General features: G+C 55.8%; 3 protein-coding genes across 4 annotated transcripts; 2 read left to right on the plus strand and 1 right to left on the minus strand.

The window, feature by feature from the left end:
• The first annotated feature begins 702 nt into the window (after window positions 1-702).
• On the plus strand, window positions 703-8147 carry WDR31 (WD repeat domain 31). 2 transcript variants are annotated; one of them, XM_042052533.1, is made up of 10 exons: window positions 703-826; window positions 2050-2198; window positions 2686-2815; window positions 3203-3277; window positions 4190-4334; window positions 4418-4518; window positions 4749-4816; window positions 5174-5315; window positions 6141-6303; window positions 7605-8147. In XM_042052533.1, exons 2-10 carry the CDS (start codon window positions 2152-2154, stop codon window positions 7763-7765), a joined length of 1032 nt encoding a protein of 343 aa, XP_041908467.1. In that variant the 5' UTR covers window positions 703-826; window positions 2050-2151; the 3' UTR covers window positions 7766-8147. The 2 variants fall into 2 exon arrangements, with proteins under 2 accessions (XP_041908467.1, XP_041908466.1); XM_042052532.1 differs by having other exon boundaries at window positions 2095-2198.
• A 1210-nt stretch (window positions 8148-9357) lies between these two features.
• PRPF4 (pre-mRNA processing factor 4) lies at window positions 9358-17736 on the minus strand. The gene is made up of 14 exons (XM_042052531.1): window positions 17558-17736; window positions 16688-16865; window positions 16144-16330; window positions 15459-15546; window positions 14641-14720; window positions 14309-14402; window positions 13366-13460; window positions 13033-13091; window positions 12300-12423; window positions 11050-11139; window positions 10411-10533; window positions 9974-10081; window positions 9775-9893; window positions 9358-9639 (listed from the first exon to the last, which is right to left on the minus strand). The coding sequence occupies exons 1-14, from the start codon at window positions 17606-17608 to the stop codon at window positions 9446-9448; spliced, it is 1590 nt and encodes a 529-aa protein (XP_041908465.1). The 5' UTR covers window positions 17609-17736; the 3' UTR covers window positions 9358-9445.
• A 165-nt stretch (window positions 17737-17901) lies between these two features.
• Window positions 17902-18442, plus strand: CDC26 (cell division cycle 26). The gene is made up of 2 exons (XM_042052528.1): window positions 17902-18071; window positions 18139-18442. The coding sequence occupies exons 1-2, from the start codon at window positions 17991-17993 to the stop codon at window positions 18316-18318; spliced, it is 261 nt and encodes an 86-aa protein (XP_041908462.1). The 5' UTR covers window positions 17902-17990; the 3' UTR covers window positions 18319-18442.
• The last annotated feature ends 158 nt before the right edge of the window (window positions 18443-18600 follow it).

An 18600-nucleotide genomic window follows, 5' to 3' on the forward strand; every position in this document is an offset into this window, starting at 1 on the left:
TGAGTGCGCGGCGGGGCCGGGCCGGGCCGCGGGGCTGCCCCCGCACAGGGACGCGGTTCTTCACAAACCTTTCCCGAGGGCTGCCCCGCCTCGCCCCTGCCAGGCTGCCCCACACGGCAATTGAGGGGCTCCCTCAGGATGCTCCCATTGCCCCCCACAGGGTCACCCCCATCCACAGGGACCCGGGATGCTCCCACTGACCCCCACAGGGCCACCCCCATCCATAGGGATTCGGGATGCTCCCATTTGACCCCCACAGGCTCACCCCCAGCTCTAGGAATCCAGGATGTCCCCAGTTTTCTCCAAAGCTGGCCAAACACCCTCCTCGAAGGGAGGCTCGTTCCCCTGTGAGGATGGGGTGGCTCTGCTGGGGTCCCCATGCTGCTGCTGTGGTTGCTGATACTCCCTATCCCACGGTACAGGTGGAGGCAGCAGCGTGGCTCATTTTTTAAAACCAATTCAGTAAAAAATGTGTTTGATTTCTGTCAAGCAATGCATTTGCGGGGACGGGAGGATAAGGGGATCCTCCGGCATGAAACTCGGGCTGCTGGAGGTGAAACTTGGTGTGGATCAGTTGTTGTAGGATCCCTGAGTTTTTGGGGCTTTGTGGTGGAGCAGGTGCTGGATAAACATGTGTTGGGATACAGACAGCAAAACCTTGGATGAACATCCTGTCTGAGTGCTGTTCTCATCCAGGATACAGAAAAATCTGCTCTTTCTTGCAGTGGGGAAGAGGCAGGAGAACCCAGTGAGACCCAGGACAGAGCTTCCACCTTCCCTGCAGCCTCCCTTGGCCTCTGGCAGCTGCCTGTGAGCTAATGTGCAGGTAGGGATGAACATTAACTAACTGCTGGCTGGAAACAGTAACCATCAGAATTAAAAACTCAGAATTCACACCTTAGCTTTTCCTAGTATCTTGCTTTGCAGCTTCCAGAGTTCTCCCACTGTCAGAGAAAAATCACATTCCTGATGGACTGAAACGATTGGGGCACTTGGTCTGATTGAAAGAGTAAATTGCCAAATTATCACAGCCCCTCAGCTGTGAGATTGGTCATTCCTCACATCTTTGGAACATGCAAACTCATGGATAGAACAGCAGGAGATTAACTGGCTATTACTAATTGCTAATCACAAAGGCTGTCAGGGTAAAATTAGAAAGGGAATTTTGTAGAAACCCAACCCCTTTTGCTCAGTGCTTCCAGGATTTGTTTTTCACTGCCAGAGCCTTCAAGCAGTTTTTTGCTGGAAAAAGAAGGTGTGGAGGTTTTATCCTGATTTTGATTAGCAAAATGCTGCAGCCACAGAAGATGGGGATGCCAGCAGACTAAATCCAATTAGCGTGCCTCGAGCTAAGCAGCAGCCAGTTATTGCCTGTGACAATTCACTGTCACTGAGTCTGGTTTCTGCTCTGTCTGTGACCTGTGAGGACAGGAAGGAGAGATGCTGCTCCTCACCTGGATGGATGCTGGTACAGGGTCTGGCTGTGCTGACCCCTCTTGAAAGGGACAGGGCAGCCTGGCCCCAGCCTGGCCAGCAAGTGTTTGCTGAATGCATCTGGGTTATCCACACGGCCCTGCCTTGTTGGAATTGGCGTTTGGACATGGAAACTCTTCCCAAAATGTTCCTCAGCTCGTGGAAAGGTCACTTCAAGGATTGCCAGGCTGTCTCAGCTGAGCGGGGGCTGCCTGTGCCTGCACTTGGTCCCAGCAGTTGCTGTACGAGCTCCAGTCTGAAGGTGTTTGCCTTCACCAATCCAAAAACTGGGATCTCCAGGATATATGGAAGTCCAGACCAGATCCAGGAGTAAGAGGAGGTGTAAAGAATGACAGGCATCAGCTCCATCTCTGTTGTGGCCTCACCAACCCTGGGTATTTTTAAGCTCAGTGTGAGGTCCCAGTGACCTCACCCTGCTGCTGGCTCTGCTCTAAGCTAAAGGCTCCACTCAGGACCTCTGGATGTCCCCTCCCCGAGGTTTTCTTCTTACTCTGAATGGAGTTAGGATGTGGATTACATGTCACCAGCACCTTATCCTGTTTGTGTAACAAACAGAAACTCCTCTGGATCCCTGGTGATGCCGTGTCCCCTCACCCACAGGTCGTGTCCCCACAGTGCTGATGTGACACCCACCACTGCCTGCTCATTGCCAGGGCTATGGGGAAACTGCAGAGTAAAATCAGCTTCCACACCTCCAAATACAGGTAAAGCAACGCTGGGAGATCAGTTCTTGTTAATAAACCAGGTGTGAGAGAGAAGAGAGAACATATATGAGCAGAGAATATAGCAAGCACAAGAGTTTAGTTTCATTATTGCATGTTTGAATCAGGTTTTTATTCCTAACCCTCACTTCTAAAGTCTGCTCAGCTTCTCTGGGGGATTGAAATCCCAAATGTCACTCACAGGAGTGGCCAAGCACATAACCATGGCCAGTGGTTGTGCTCTGTGATGGCTGAAGCAGAGACCTGAAGGGGAACAGCTCCGGGAGTGGCTCTTTGGCCCAAATATCCAAACTGCTTTGTTGTGTCTGCTCCATCTCACTCACAGCCTCTCTCTGGCTTTCTAAGACAGATGTTGTCAAGTCAGAAGATGCCAGAGGTGCCATCTCCCAGCCCCTGGTGCCAGGGAACGGCACCCTGACCTCGCCTCCCAGCCCCCTGCAGCCCCCGGTGCTGTCCCTGTTCTCTGCAGGGCCGATGGCTCCGTGGGACAGACGGGACCCGCTGGTGCCCCCCAGCAGCACAGCCCTGCTCACACGGACGCTGTCACCTCTGTGGCTGCTCTCAGACCAGACCTGTGTGTGTCAGGAGGAAGGGATAAGGTGAGGTATCCCCTGGGGCAGGAAAATGTATCAATGGGTCAAAAATAAGGGTGAAATGTGAGCTTTGAACATTTCCGTGGATGGTGACTGTGTCGGTCTCTGAATTTAGACTGGAAAAATGAGCTTAGAGTGAGGGCACGCACTGAAGCACATGGAATCAAATTTTATAACCTCTCCAGAGCTCATATCACATCAAATGCTCCCACCCAGGCTTGGGATCGCTGGACTGACTCTTACATCACTTGGCTTTAAGGACAGCTCTAGGCACTGAAAACCAGAGGAACCGGTTCCCTGTCCTGTGGACTGAACCTTGGTATGATGTAACCAAGGATGTGAAAAATCCTCCCTACCCTGCTCTCGTGCTGACCCCTGTCCCTGTCCCTGCAGAGCGTGGCCGTGTCCAGCTGGAGGTCTGGGGCTGCCCTGCGCCGCTTCATCGGCCACGAGCGCGAGGTCACCAAGGTGAGAGCGCCGGGGTCTCCCTCAGGAGCTGGGGAGCCAGGACTGGTTTGTCATCCACGCAGAAGGTGGGATCAGGCTATTCCTGGTATCCAGCTGGGGGCAGTTGGACTTGATGACCTTAAAGGTCTTTTCCAACCTTCACGATTCATGATTCTGTGATCAGAACACGTCAGGTTTTTCCCAAGGTCCCAACAGATCCTTTGGGAAGCAGCACGGAGTGGTGCATCCAGACTAAACAGGGCTACAGGAGGTCTGGATGTGAGCTTGTCTTCCCCTCCAAGACACTGTGTAGCAAAAGCTCAGGACGAATTATGAGGCCAAGTTTTTGACGCAGAGATGCCATTTACTTTTCTTCAGGTCTCATTCTGCTAGACTTGACATTATTCCACAAATCAGCCATACCTGGCTGATACATTCTGGGAATACCCATACCATGTGCCATAGCTGGACTATTCTGGGAATAGCAGGACTTTAATTTCCTTTCTGGGACTGGAATGACAAAGCCAGGCAGGCTCCTGGGAGAGCAGATGTGCAGGGGGGCTGTAGCTGTGCGTGGTGTGGCCAGTGCACCTCCACTGGGGACAGCCCCAGTGGGTCCCCTGGGCTCTGGGTACTGCAGGGACAAAGGGAGCTTTGTTCACCCCAGTGCTCAAAGCAACTCTGCACTGGGTTCATTTGGGCTTGTAGGGAAGTTTTTCCTGTAAAATGAATGGTTTCTAAGAACGAGACCTCAGAGCACCCATCCACCATCGAGCCCCCTGGCTCTGAGGGAACAAGGAACAGAGGTGGAAGGCCAGGCTTTCCCCAGACACATTCTTGCATGTCTTGGGCTGTGGCAGGACAGCAGCAGAGTTGTGCTCTCCCTGTGAGCTGGATAGAGGATGAGCACCTTCTCCTTCTGGTCCTTGGCAGGTCACCTCAGCCCTTGACTCCAACAGAGTCTTCAGCGCATCCCGGGACAAGACAGTGATGATGTGGGAGCTTCACGGGGCTTCGGAGCCAAGCCAGCACTTCCCAGGACATGACCTGGTTGTTACTGGACTGGCTGTGAGCCCAGGTGAGAGACAACACACTCCCAGTCCCCAGGGACTGAGTGACAACGTTTCCTGCTTTGTTTCTGATGTTGATTTGTGGTTGCAGACGCCTCCCAGCTGTGCACAGGCTCTCGGGACAACACCGTGTGCAAGTGGGACACCGAGACCGGAGAGTGTCTGGGCAGAGCTGCAATCTCCAGGAATCTGGTAGGATCTGCTGGTTCCTCAAATCCCATCCCAATACCTCCCCACCTGAATCACCCCCAGTAACCCCACTGGGTCTGCACCTGGCAGGGCAGCAGAAAATGTCTTGATCCAACATTTCCAGCTCCCAACCCAGGGAGGGAGAGGATGGGAGCTCAGTGGTTCCATCCTCAGGCAGACACAGCCTGGGCTGTGCACAGAGGTGGCTCCTGCTCATCCTTCCCTCTCCACAGGTCACACACCTGTGCTGGGTTCCTGGGGAGCCTTATGTCATCCAGACCTCAGAGGATAAAACCACCAGGTAAATTCTCCCTGTGGCCAGAGAGAAGGGAGGTGCAGCCTGAGGCACGTGAGGCTGTTGTTTGGTTGGTTGTCATGACCCCTGCTGGTGTAGCTACAAGCCACCTGCCAGCTCACCTGGGCCTTGGAGTGCAGTCTCCAGCCAGGGACAGGGGCTGGGAGCAGCCCTGGGTGAAAAGGAGAATTTGTGAAAAAGAAAGCTGGAGAGTGATCCAGCATGGATAAATGCAGGGATGCAGGCAGCGTTTGGGAGCAGCCAGAGCGCATGGGGCACAGCTGGGGTGTGTGGCAGGCACAGAGGGAAACCATCGTGGTGATGATGCCTCAGGACGTCCTTGGCCTCTGCTGTTCCCTGCAGGGTGTGGGACAGCCGGGAGCTGCAGGTGGCACACACGTTCCCAGCCAAGCAGCACATCCAGACGTGCTGTGACGTGAGCCAGGACGGGCGGTACTGCCTCAGCAGCAGCAGCGGCTGCGCCGGCCACGGCGCCGAGGCCACCGTGAGTGCCAGGGCAGCGAGGGCTGGGCTCCTGCTCCCTTTCCCTCCCGTGTCCGTGGCAGACAGGGGAGAGCAGCACATCGGTGCTCCAAGGGTCTGAGTGCTCCCACTGCCTTGGCCTTGTGCTGGTGTCACCAGCCAGGGCCAGTGCTTGGTGCCTTCGTGCCTGTCCCTTTGGGAAGTTCTGCTCAGAGATTATCAGCAGTTACTGTGCCTGATTAAAGCACTGGGATCTGCCCCATCCCTGGAAGTGTCCAAGGCCAGGTTGGATGGAGCAACCTGATCTAGTGAGTGGCATCCATGCCCATGGTAGGGAGTTGAAACGAGATGGTCTTTAAGGTCCCTTCCACCCCAAACCAGTCTGGAATTTCATTTCAGCAAAACACACAGGGAAAAAACAATGGAGGGCTTTGAGGAGCACAAGGTTCTTGCAGAAAGCCTGTGAGGGACCCCTTGCTCCAGGTGTTTCCAAACCAGGGATTCAGTCCTGCAGGTTCTCAGCCCTTTGTGTGGGGCTCAAGAGGATGAAACTATCCATCCCAGGGAGGGCAGGGCTGAGGATGGGAGCAGGCTGGACACTTCTTATCTGCCTGCATAGTCTTAGCTTGTTGGCTCTAATGGGTGTGGGCATGTGCTCAGTCACCAGTGGTGAAAATCCTTCAGATTTTGATGTTCTTCAGGCCTGTGAGCACGAGCAGGAGCAAGGGCAGTAGCCAGGGTACTCTGAGGATTAGCAAGGAGCTCTTTATCCCAACCCATCTTCCTGTCCTGGTAAAACAGTCCCATGCTGGCAGAGCTGGGCTCTAACAGTGCCTGTTTCCTGCAGCTCTGGGACCTGAGGCAGACCAGGGGCCGAGTGTGTGAGTACAAAGGGCATTTTCAGACCACCACCTCGTGTGTTTTCCTGCCCCGGGGCCCAGCGCTCGCCCCCAGCATTGCCACATCCTCCAGCGACAGCACAGTGAAGGTCTGGGACCAAGACACTGCAGGTAGGGGAGGCTCCTGCCCACTCCGTGTTCCTTTCTCTTGGATAACAAATCCACTTCCCTCAGTTCTGTCTCCTGGTGGTGATGGGCAGGGTGACTGCTGCAATCTCTGGAGTTTACTCCAACCCAGCTGCAGGGTGGGGTGGAGAAATGCCCCAGAGCATGAAGGAGTTGCATGTCAGAGGCGACAGGGGACCTCCCTCAGCTAAAAGGAAGAGCAGCTTTTAAAGATACATCCAAGTTAAGCCATGAAAGGACAAATGACAAAAAGAAAAAAGATCAGGGGAACTCCAGAGATTTCTGCAGGTGGAAGTTGTAAGGAACAGAATTTGTGTTGGAGGACAGAGGGCTGGTCAGCCAACACCCTCATTTTCATTGTCCTCTTGAAGGGGAATCGTGGGCATTTTGGGATTAAACCTGGTGGTGAGGGTGAGTCCTTCTCTGAGCTGGACACAAAGGTGTTTGTTTACCTGCCAAGCCCTGCCATGGCAGCAGGTTCTTAGGAACCCTTGTGCTGCAGGCAGAGACCTCCTGGGAAGCTGCTCAGGTTCACAGCATTAGACACTCCCTGGAGCTAAGCCCCTCTCCAAGGGAACTTATTTAAGATGGGATGAAAATAGAAACCTGAGGCTCTCCTGCAGAGAAGGACCTTCTGTTCTCTTACCTGTTCCTTTGCCTGGTGCCTGTGGGGCTGGCAGCAGCTTTGATCCTCTTGCCTTCCCATTATGGGTGAGCCATAATCCAGCTGCTCTGGGAAGGGTGCAAGGCACCAGGAGGGGCAGCTGCCTGTGGGGCCACACCAAGTGCAGCTCTATTTGCAGCTCAGGCTGATGTCTCACAAACTGGCTCAGGGGGTTTAATAACAAACACAAACAGAAAGGCTCATGTGACACTGGATATTGTAAATCTTATTTCTCTTTTGGAGATTCATCAAAACTGCATGGTGAGCATAGCACAGCCCTTAGGAAAACTTAATTTTGGGAGAGAAAGGTGTGTTGGGAATGGCTCCAGGCACACCCTGCAGCTCTGCAGTGGGGGCTGTAAGTCCAGCCAGCCCTGCTTCCTCTCCCAGGAAGGGGCAGAGCCTGACCCCAGTCTGGATCCCTGTCAGCCACTGCCTGCCTGGGCAATGCACAGGGGTGAGGGCCTCTTCTCCAGGGGGCACATCCCAATTGGATGTGTGGATCCAGGACAGTGAGGGCAGCAGCTCACCTCAGCTGAAGAGAGCCTGGAGGTGGGAGATTGGTGTGGCCCTGCCTTATCTCAGCAAACCCAGCGTCCCTCCCTTGTCCCTTCCCTTGCAGCCTGCCTGGCCACGCTGCGCCTCGAGGGCTCGGGCCCACTGGCCTCGCTGGCCGCCTGCGACAGCTCCACCCTGCTCTGTGCCAGCTCCAACTCCGGCATCCACGTGCTCCGCGTCAGCGGCGGCGCAGAGCCGGCCCTGGAGGAGGTGGCAGCGTTCTGAGCACTGGAACCTCCTGTCCGAGACTGTCCCAGGAGGGGACGTGACCCCCAAGAGCTCCCCGACCATGGGCAGCAGGGACTCCGTGCCTGTGGAGTGGGAATGTGTGAGCAGGAGCTGGGGGAGTTGCTGGTTGGTTTGGGGGTGGCAGGGAGGCACCAGGGCTGTCCAGAAGAGCCAAACCCTGGGAGCCTTCAGGCCAAGCTCTTGCTCCTGACTGAGCCTCCTGCATTTTCCTTACAAAGCCTCCTTGCAGAGCCAGAGGCAGGGGATGGCCAGAGGGAGGAGATGAGATGCCAGGACCAAGGAACCTGAGCATCAGGCTGAGCACACACAGCCAGACCTGGGCTTGGACCAGAGACTGCATTAAATAATTCTGTTAGTTGCTGGCCTCTCAGTATTTTCCCTGGAAGGAACTGTGCTCACATTCCCAAGGAAGAGACAGCTGCTCTCCAGCTGACAACAGGGAGGTGAATCCACCTTCTCTTTACTCCTGAAGGTTTTCATCCAATCACAAGAAGTCCAGGACCATCCAGTCCAACCCCTGGCCCTGCCCAGACCCCCCAACAGGCCCACCCTGGGCATCCCTGGCAGCGCTGTCCAAACGCTCCTGGAGCTCTGGCAGCCTCGGGGCCGTGCCCATTCCCTGGGGAGCCTGGGCAGTGCCCAGCACCCTCTGGGGGAAGAACCTTTCCCTGCTCTCAGCCTGAGCCTGCCCTGGCCCAGCTCCAGCCGCTCCCTGGGTGCTGTCCCTGTCCCAGGGAGCAGAGATCAGAGCTGTCCCTCAGGAGGGGTTGTAGCCCCTGATAAGTCTCCCTCCCCTCAGCCTCCCCTTCCCAGTGACCTCACCCCCTCAGCTGTTCCTTACACCAGCAGAAATCAAACTGAGCATTGTGGAATTCCTGTAATTTCTCCATTCCTTGTCAGACCCAGAACTCAGGATACACATTCAAAACATGTTTACATTTTCCAGGGCACAACCTCAATTTAAAGAACAAACAAGTACAAAAGCTCTCCCCAGGAGACAAGACAATCCTACACTGAATGACCTCACACAACAAACCCTGAACAGGAGATGCTGACATGGATTTGCAACACCCGTCCAGGGGACAGCTCAAGGAGTAGGACACAAGGTGGTACCTGGAAGATTCCCTGGCCTTGGACATCTACTGTAAATGAATCCAGGGGGATGCAGATCTCCATCCAGAGACACCCATGCGCAGGCAGGGGCAGGAGGGCACCACTGCCTCTCCCTCTGAGCTCGTTCTCTAAATGCAAATCAAGTTTGAAGTCACACTCCTACCAAAAAGGAAGGTGAGAAGGGCAGTGACAGAGGCTGACCCACACACCAAACCTGAGGTACTCTCTGGTTACTGCAAATGTCTGAAGGACACCTGGGAGCCAAACTTGCAAGGGAGGATGGAAGTACATGGATCAAAATCACAGCAGAAAGTGGTACCTGCAGTACAAAAACAGTCCAAAAACTGGGAAAACCACCAAGACTTGACTCCAACCAAGCCCTGGCCAACACAGGTGCTTCAAACACACCCAAACTCCAGAGCAGCCATGACTGCAGCTGCTGTAACACGTTGGAATTGTTGATTCCTATTTTTTTCTTTAATATAAAAAAGCAACCGGAAGTCATTAACGTCCCCATCCCAGTCCACAACCGGCCCCTCTGAGCTACTCGGCTGTCCAGAGCTTGAAGGTTCTGTCGTAGGAGCAGGTGGCAATGAGCTGCCCATCCAGGGAGATGTCCAGGCCCATCACCTTCCCCTCGTGCCCCGCCAGCGTCTTCAGCGGGGACCAGCCAGGGTGGGTCCAGATCTTGGCCGTGTTGTCGTAGGCGCCTGTGAGCAGGAAATTCCCGTGGTTGGCTGCACAGGAGGAGAAAAGGGGAGAAGTGAGACTTGCAAATAAAAACAGGACATCTCTGCTCACCAGCACAGGCCTTCCCGAGCTGCAGGTGTGGGTTTGAGCTGCTGGAGGGGCAGGGAGCAGCAGGGACTCACGTTCGAACCTGACGCCGGTGACCAGGTTCTGGTGGGCAGGGATGGTGTAGATGCACTTCCTCTGCCGCAGGTCCCACACCTTGCAGGTGTTGTCCCCGCTGCCCGTGGCCACGTGGTACCTGCCAGGGAGGGGAGAGCAGTGTTTAGGGACTGGGGTTTGCACCCAGAGCTCCCACATCAACGCCAGCTCCCTCCTTACCCATTTGGGGAGAAGTTGATCCCGTAGATCTCCTTCAGATGCCCTTCCAGGAACATGATACAGCGTCCCGTGCGCAGATCCCACACCCGGCCAAAGGCATCCAGGCCTCTGGAATCACAGGATCACACACTGGGTTGGGCTGGGAGGGACCTTACAAATCATTCAGTCCATAGGCAGGGACAGCTTCCACTATCCCAGGTGGCTCCAAGCCCCAATGTCCAGCCTGGCCCTGGACACTGCCAGGGATTCAGGGGCAGCCACAGCTGCTCTGGGCACCCTGTGCCAGGGCCTGCCCACCCTCCCAGGGAACAATTCCTTCCCAATATCCCATCCAGCCCTGCCCTCTGGCACTGGGAGGCCATTCCCCCAGCAGAAATCTCTGGTCACAGCAAGTCCTTGGTAACGTTTCCCCCCACCCTGAGCCGAGGGCAGCTCACCCCGTGCCGGCGAGGGAGCCGTCGGTGTGGAAGGCGATGTCGTAGACCCCCTTGCTGTGCCCCTCCTGGTGCAGGATCTCCTCCTGGGCCTCCAGGTCCCACAGGCGCCACGAGTGATCGTAGCTGCAAGAACAAAGCACGTGTTGAACCACGGAGCCATTCAGGTTGGAAAAGCCCTCCGAGACACTGAATCCAAGTGTTAACCCAGCACCACTAACCATGTCCCCAGTGCAATCTGGATGTTTTTTGAACACTTCCAGGATGGTGACTCCACCCCTGGGCAGCCTGTTCCAGTGCCTGACCACCCTTTCTGTGAAGACATTTTTTCCCAATATCCAACCTAAACCCTCCCTGGTGTAACTTGAGGCCGTTTCCCCTGGTCTCCATGTAACTCCAGGGAGAGTAACAGGGTATTTCACCAACTCTGGGGGTATTTTACTGCCAGCTGGAGCCCAACAGTGTCTCACACAGGAACAGGGAAAGGAATCCCAGTGACCTGCTGTCACTGACACTGCAACAGCCCAGCTGTGGTCACGAATGGCCAAGCCCTGCCCTGATGTGGACAAGCCCTGGCACCACAGGGCCACCAGCTGGGCAGCCCATGGTCACTTCTGAAAGCCACTCCCGAGGTGTCCATACCAGGTGGTGCCCAGGAACCTCCCGGACGGGTGCCACATCACACGGGCCACTCTCATGCTGTGTCCCTCGATGTCTGCCACAGGCTCGTCACTGAAACACACAACAAACCATTGGGCACTGGCCACAGGGGGCTGCCTCAAGCCAGGCCTTTGCCCACACATTGTGATGGCAGCAAAAGCTCTGCTGATGAAATCAAACCAGACAGGAACATCAGAGCTGTAGCTACTGGCTCTGAATTCTGCCTTTGGGTCACACTCCTAAAGCTCGGAGTGAAACCCTTTCTCCACACTCCTGTTGGTTGTAAAGCTTTTCTGGGATGATGATGATGAATAATAATGAAAATTAACAAGGCCCTTGTTATGAGCACTTTTGGAAGTACAGAAACAAACCAGAGACCGCCTGTACTGCAGGGAGTTCTTCTGAGAACAGAGAACATCCTGAACTGCAGCAAATCCTGCTGTTCTGAAGGACGCAGGATGGAGGGAATACTTATTCTCCCAGCATGACAGGCAGCAGGTCAGGAGCCTTCATACACGACCTGAACAGCAGTGAAGTTTCTTTCCAACAGGTTAATTAAGAGATGTGGTCCCATGAGCCTAACAACCCCCCTGTCACTTTGCACAGGGGCCCTCTTGCTGTTAGAAACTCTGATTTTCAGCCAGGGATAAACAGCTGGGGCTCTGGGAGCTGCCTGCCCTGCCCAGGAGCACTGCAGGCTCCACTCCTCAATCAGGTGATGCTGGGGCTCGGTACCTGAACCAGTCTCCTCTTCCCAGGCCTGAGAGAGGTGCTGCCCATCTGCCACAGCTACTCTGTGCAGTGACAGCTGCTTGTCTGCAGCACAGGCAGAAGTTTCTCTGCCTGGTTGTGTATTTGGTCAGTCCCTCTCCAAATCCTGGTGCTTCCCAACCACTCAAATTCATTTCTTAATATCCAAGAGGGGCAATTTTCTCCTAAGTGAGATGTTAGAATGAAACAGTCCCCAAACCTTCCATCCATCACCCCCAGCAGTTCAGCAGTGCCCAGCAGCAATTCTGCCTCAATCCCTTTCAGACAATCTCCCTCGACTCCCTAATCAGGGAGATCTCTCTCCCTGCTGAAGAGGCTGGCACGTACTGAGGCCAGGGATTGCACTGAGGTAACCACAGCAAAAGTTCATATTGGCAGGAGGATGGTAAATGTCTGGAGGAACATGGAATAAACCCCAGAACAGCAATGCTGCAGCTGTGCACATCTGGAACAGTTCTGACCTTTCCAGGTTCCAGAGTTTGACGGAGCCGTCGGCCGCGCACGAGGCCAGGCTGACGTCCTTTTTGTCCAGGGACACCGTGGCCTTGGGGTGGAACACGACTGCCCCCACATTGGTGCTGTGCCCTGAAGGGGAAGGAAAACCAAAATTCAGAATCTGCCACGGGATCTTGGGCAGTTCCTCAGAAAAGCAGCATTTCCTTGGTACTGCTGAGTGAGGTGAGTGGACACCTTCACTGTGCCCTCAGTGCTGGGTGACACTGCCCTGTAACCCACAGGCAAACTGCACTTCCAGGAGCACCCAACACAGAGCATCCAACACCAAGGTTTGGAACTCTCAAAGTGCAGACAAAACTCAACATATAAATCAAAGAGATTTGTCCTCCCATCTGTATATAGTCCAAGTTGTGACCACTGCTCAAAGAACCTCACTGTTGTCAAGTGACCTGCCCAAAACTGCTGCTGTTTGTAACTCAAGTACTTAAACCAAGTTTGGAAACGAAACAAAACCGTTCAGAAATAGAAACAGCAAACTGGGAGCTGAGGTTGGAGCTAAAGGCCAGGTCTCCCTCATTATCTGACACATTCCCATGCTCTCAAGCCAAGGGATGCTCTCAGCAAGAGAAAAATCTGCCCAAATCTGTGACATTTTGAGTCACAAAGTAATTCAGATGTGGGAGCTCAGCACAGAGAGGAACAAAAGAACCAAAAGCCTCAGTGAGAGCCGCTCGCTACCTCGTAAGGTGTGAACCAGGTTGCAGTCGGGCACGGACCAGAGCTTGCACAGCCCACTCCTGTGGAAGACAAGGAATGGATGTCAGCGGAGAAGGAACATCAAGGAACACATCAAACAGAGCTGCAAAGCCACCCTGAGATTCTGCACTGGCTAAAACACCAACACATTTGGGGCAACCAGCTCAGATCAATGAATCTCTGCTCAGCTCTAAAATGAAGTGATGAGAGCTCAGGGTAGGAAGAAGCACAATTCCCAAGCCTCCAGTAACATCCCTGTCTTTCCCTGGTGTGCTCTCCCAGCCCCCAAAGCAGGTGCTGCCAAGGCTGTCTCACCAGCAGGCTGTGGCCAGGAGTTTGGAGTTGGGGCTGAAGTGGCAGTAGGACAGCGGGCGATCGTCCCCGATCTGACTGCAGAAGTTATTCAAGGACTGCAAAAAAACCAAAGAAAACCATCAATAAATGACTAAAGTACAACCAGCCCAGAGCTATTCCCAGCCAAAGCCTGAGGTGAGGGCGGCAAATGTGCACAGGAGGCGGCAGAGGCCTTTGGAAAGTCGCTTTCAATGGGAGGAGTTGCCTCAGAGCCACTCCAGGGCCAGCCTGGCCCAGGTGGCCCAGCACAGCCTCGGGTGACAGCTCAGCCCCCCAGGGCCACCCATGGTATGGGCCCCCCCAGCCCCAGAGCTCTGCAGCTGCAGCTCTGACACAGAACTGGCTGGAGTTGGGCATCTTTCCACAACTCATCCAAAGAATCCAACCAGACAGACAGGGCAGAGGGGAGAAGCAAATCCTCTGGCAGCTGCTGCCTCTGGTGTAAACAGGATTAGGGGGGCAGCACACGGTGTGCCTGAGCCTCTCTGTTTGGTTAAGCTGGGAATCTGGCTTAGCATGCTCGGAAAGGGCATCTCAGAGTCATCCCAACCACATTCTGCACCCAGAGTTGGGTATTTCCCTTGGATTCCCTGGCTTCCCAGCCAGCCAAACCCGTGCCAAAGCCAGGAATGCATTCCTTTAGCTTCACAGGAGAGTGCCAAGGCAAGGCAGGGATGCCTCTGCCTCCTGCCACCCACAAGAACGAAATACATCTCCCTGGGTCACTCTGAAGGAATCAGAGCATGCTTTAGAGACACAAGGAAACAGGAAAAGCAGAAGTTCCCAAGATTGCAGAGACTGACGTGCATCTGGACAGCACCTCACGCAGCTGAATTCCTGCTGAGCTCTTTGGAGGATCAGCCAAACCTTGTGAACACAGCAGTGGAGCAGCTGCCAAACCTACCCGCAGGGATTTGTGCAGCTCCTGCCTCTGGGATGTCCTGGTGGCCTCGGGAATCTCCTTGAGCAGCCGGGCCTCCTCCAGCCGCTTCGCTGCCCTGGGGAGAGCAAAGGTGGAGTGACAACTGCCAGCATTCCCCCTTCCTGCTGCTGGCAACAGGCCTTTCCCTGCTCTTCCCCCAAACTGGGCTAATGCTGGATCAGCCCCTGAGAGCTCTGGGCTCACTGGACTTGCCTCCCCACTCCTTGGATTTCCTGTGCTACCCCCAGAGGGATCAGCACTTGGATTTGACACGTGGCTGCATCTCCCTCCTCCTCTGTGCTGTTTTCTCTCACCTGGGGAGTGAGTAGTTGGCCAGCCACAGCCTGGCTGTTTTCAGACTGCGTGGGCCCTCATGGTACCAGGTTTGCTGATACTGTAAAAAAAGGAATAAAACTGATGGAAAAGCTCTGGTGCTGCTGCCCCTGCATTCATTCCCCTCAGCTGCCTCCTCCCAGCACCTGCCCCCAAACCCTGCTGTGCTCTGGCCTCTTTTTAAGGGCCTTCTGCACAACTGTAAGCCCCAGGAAAAGGGATTAAGAGAGATAAACCAAACTCTCTGCCCTACAGATCCAATCCTGACGAGCTGCCACTTCACTCAGTGTTCCAGCTGAGCCCTGACTCATCTGCATTCACTGACATGTAACTCCCTCCTTGTTTATACATCACCCAGTAAACAGAAAGCCCAGAGCTGCAGAAATTATTTCTTACAGCACAATTCAAAAATAATAAGGAAAAAATAGACTCGGAAGAGAGACAGCAGCAGAAAGAGTAATCAAAGGCAGAAACAGATGCAGCAGCAGGAACATATTTTTTCTTCCCAAGCATGAACAAAAGTAAGGGACTTGCTATAATGAATAAGAGCCCACACACCTGCTCTCCTGGTTTGCACACTGAGTGCAGCACAGAGCTCAGTCTGGGAGTAAAAAACCACACTCAGTGCTCCTCACTGAGGCCAAACATTGCCACAGGTTTGCTGAAATGGGCAACACAGAAAAAGCCTGAAGGGATGACACGAGAATCCACAGGCTGGCCAAAGCCAGGAGTCCTGGATATATCAGCCCTGGATATACCATCCCTCCCTGAGCACTGAGAGGGCAGCAGACACCCCTACCTCTTCTTTGGACTTTTTTGACCTGTCATCATCTTTCCTGGTCTTTTTTAACGCATCTGTGCCGACCACAGAGAGGATGTTCCTTAACCTGGAAAAAAGTCATGAAGCTGGATTTAGCCAGTGAATTCTCAGCTCACCTGACAAATACCAGTGTGACATCCCCTCTACCTTGGGGTTCTTAGAACAGAAATACAGACTGGTCTGGGCTGGGAGGGACCTTAAAGCCCATCCTGTTGCCATCCCCTGCCATGGGCAGGGACACCTCCCACTCTCCCAGGCTGCTCCAAGCCCCAATGTCCAGCCTGGCCTTGGGCACTGCCAGGGATCCAGGGGCAGCCCCAGCTGCTCTGGGCACCCTGTGCCAGGGCCTGCCCACCCTCCCAGGGAACAATTCCTGCCCAATCTCCCATCCAGCCCTGCCCTCTGGCACTGGGAAGCCATTCCCTGGGTCCTGTCCCTCCATGCCTAGTCCCCAGTCCCTCTCCAGCTCTCCTGGAGCCCCTTTAGATCCTGCAAGGGGATCTAAGGTCTCTCTGGAGCCTTCTCTTCCCCAGACTGAACACCCCCAGCTCTCCCAGCTGCCCTGTGGCACAGCACTGCTGACAGCAGCACTCGCTGCGCCCCAGCTCCCTGGAAAAGCTCAGGGATTTGCTAAGCGGCCATTCCCTGTTTGCAGACACCGCACCTCTCCCTGCGCTCCGCAGGCCCCTCTCCAAAGAGCGTGATGGGCTCCCCCAGGGCCCTCAGGCAGGCCTTGACCTCGGAGTCATCGGTGGAGACGTTGATCTGCCGGGCGCGCTTGCGGCGCTCGAACTCCGCCAGCACTTCCGCCTGGCGCTCACTCATGTGGTCCTCGAGGTCAAACACCTCCCCTGGACACAGACACAGCCCTGAGCACAGCACATCCACCACGGATCACACAACAGCTGGGGCTGGGAGGGACCTCTGGGGACCACCCAGTGCATCCCCCTGCCACGGCACGGCCACCAGAGCAGGTGACACAGAAACGTGTCCAGGTGGGTGTGGGATGTCTCAAGAGAGGGACACTCCACCCCCTCCCTGGGCAGCTGTTCCAGAGCCTCTCTGCCCCTGGATCCCTCCCAAGTGGGAAGATCCAAGGAGCTGCCCATCCCTGTCTGGTTTGAGGTGATGCCCAGTGAACAATGAGAGACATTTGGAAGTGTCCTGTCTCCAGGGAGGGATAACAAAGGGTGGTTCCACAGCCTCACCGCTGCTGATGTTGATGTTCCCAGCCTCCATGGCAGCCTTCATGCCTTCCTTGCCCAGCAGCCCCGACTCGCCCTTGGCCAGGCGCTCCCGCTCCTTCTCCTCCAGGCTCCCGTAGAAGATGGGCGCCCGCTTGGCTGGGGGTCCATCGCTCTCCTCTGCAGGCTTGGGCTTGGGGGGCTGCAGGGAGAGGCACAGTTTGGAGTGTTTGGGGACAGAGGAGCCAACAAACAGCCTGGGCATGCCACAGAGCTGAGCTGTGCACCATGCAAAGATCCTCTCAGAATCCCAGATAGGTTTGGGTTGGAAGGGACCTTAAAGTCCATCCCATTCCATCCCCTGCCATGGGCAGGGACACCTTCCACTGTCCCAGGTTGCTCCAAGCCCCGTCCAGCCTGGCCTTGGACACTTCCAGGGAGGGGGCAGCCACTGGACATTGAGGTTTTTGCCTGAAGGCCAAAGTGCAGAAGTAAAATGCCACATTAAATCGCTTAAATCAGGCTGTGCTGTGTTCCTATTATTTATTATCTACAGACTTATTTTTTGAAAAAGCTTTAGAACATGAAGGTTTTCCTCCTCCTGCTGAGCGCCAGCACAGCCAGGAGCGATGCCACGCTCCAGCTCCCGGCGGCCTCCCAGGAAGCCCGGGGAAAGTGAACGGTGCCCGCCTCCCTCTCCCCGGAGGGCGTCACACGACCTTCCCGGGAAATCAATCAGGATTGTGCAAAAATGCAGGAAAACACGTGAGCGTTCCGGCTCCTTTAAATGGCTCCGGAGTCACCGGTGCATCGCAAACCCCACACAGCAACAGCAGGCGCGACCCCCGCGGCCTCTCCCGCTCCTGCGGGCCCGGAGGCACCCCCACCACTCACCTCGGGGGGCCGGGCCCCGCCTCGCGCAGCCGGTGCCCGCGCGGTGGCCATGGCGGGAGCGGGACCGGGAACAAGACCAGGAACCGATAACAAGACTGGAGAACGTGAACGGGACGAGACTCGCCGCGCTCGGGCTCCGGCGCCTCACAGCCGCTTCCGGGTCGCGCAGGGCATGCCGGGAGGCGTGGCGGACGGGCTGTGGGCGGGTTGCGCAGGGCATGCCGGGAACTGCGTCGCCCTTTAAGGGATGAACGCGCAGGGCACGCCGGGAGGTGTGGCGGGAGGGAAGCGGTGTGCGCGGGGCGCGCCGGGAAATGCAGTGCCCCTGGGGGCGGGACGCGCGGAGCATGCCGGGAGGTGTGGCGGGGCAGGCGGGGCCCGCTGAGGGCGGGAGCGCTCGGGCCTGGCGCGGGTCGCGGTGTCCCCGGTCGCGATGCTCCGTCGGAAGCCGACGCGGCTGGAGCTGAAGCTGGACGACATCGAGGAGTTCGAGAGCGTCCGGAAGGAGCTGGAGGTGCGCGCAGGGCCGGGCGCGGGAGGCTCGGCCCGCGCCCGGCCCTGACCGGCGCGTTCGCCCGCAGAGCCGCAGGAAGCAGCGGGACGAGGCGGAGGCAGCGGCGGGCGGCGAGGAGGCGGCGGCGATCGGAGCGCTGGGCACGGAGCACAAGAGCCGCGAGCAGCTCATCAATGACCGCATCGGGTACAAGCCGCAGCCCAAGGCCGGCGGCCGCACCGCACACTTCGGCACCTTCGAGTTCTGACGGGGCTGCCCCGGGACCCCGCCAGCCCCGGCCCCGCTCAGCCGGACGGGCCTCGCCGCTCCGCCTTTGAGCTGTTACAGTTTTGGTTTTTAAGCTTGGTTAACATGCCCGTGAACGCCCCTTGGCCGAGTGTTTTGGTTTAAATAAATACTTTTTTTTTTTTTTTTAAAGAAAAGAATAATAATCCCACGAGCTGCTATAAACGGCTGCAGTGACCAGGTGGGGATGGGAACACCTGGACCACCCGTCTCCTGCTCCTCTGAGCAGGGGGGTAAAACACTG

Source organism: Corvus kubaryi, unplaced genomic scaffold, assembly GCF_017639235.1.
Source record: "Corvus kubaryi isolate FWS band 111438036 unplaced genomic scaffold, C.kubaryi_AGA036_p1.0 78, whole genome shotgun sequence".
NCBI lineage: Eukaryota > Metazoa > Chordata > Aves > Passeriformes > Corvidae > Corvus > Corvus kubaryi.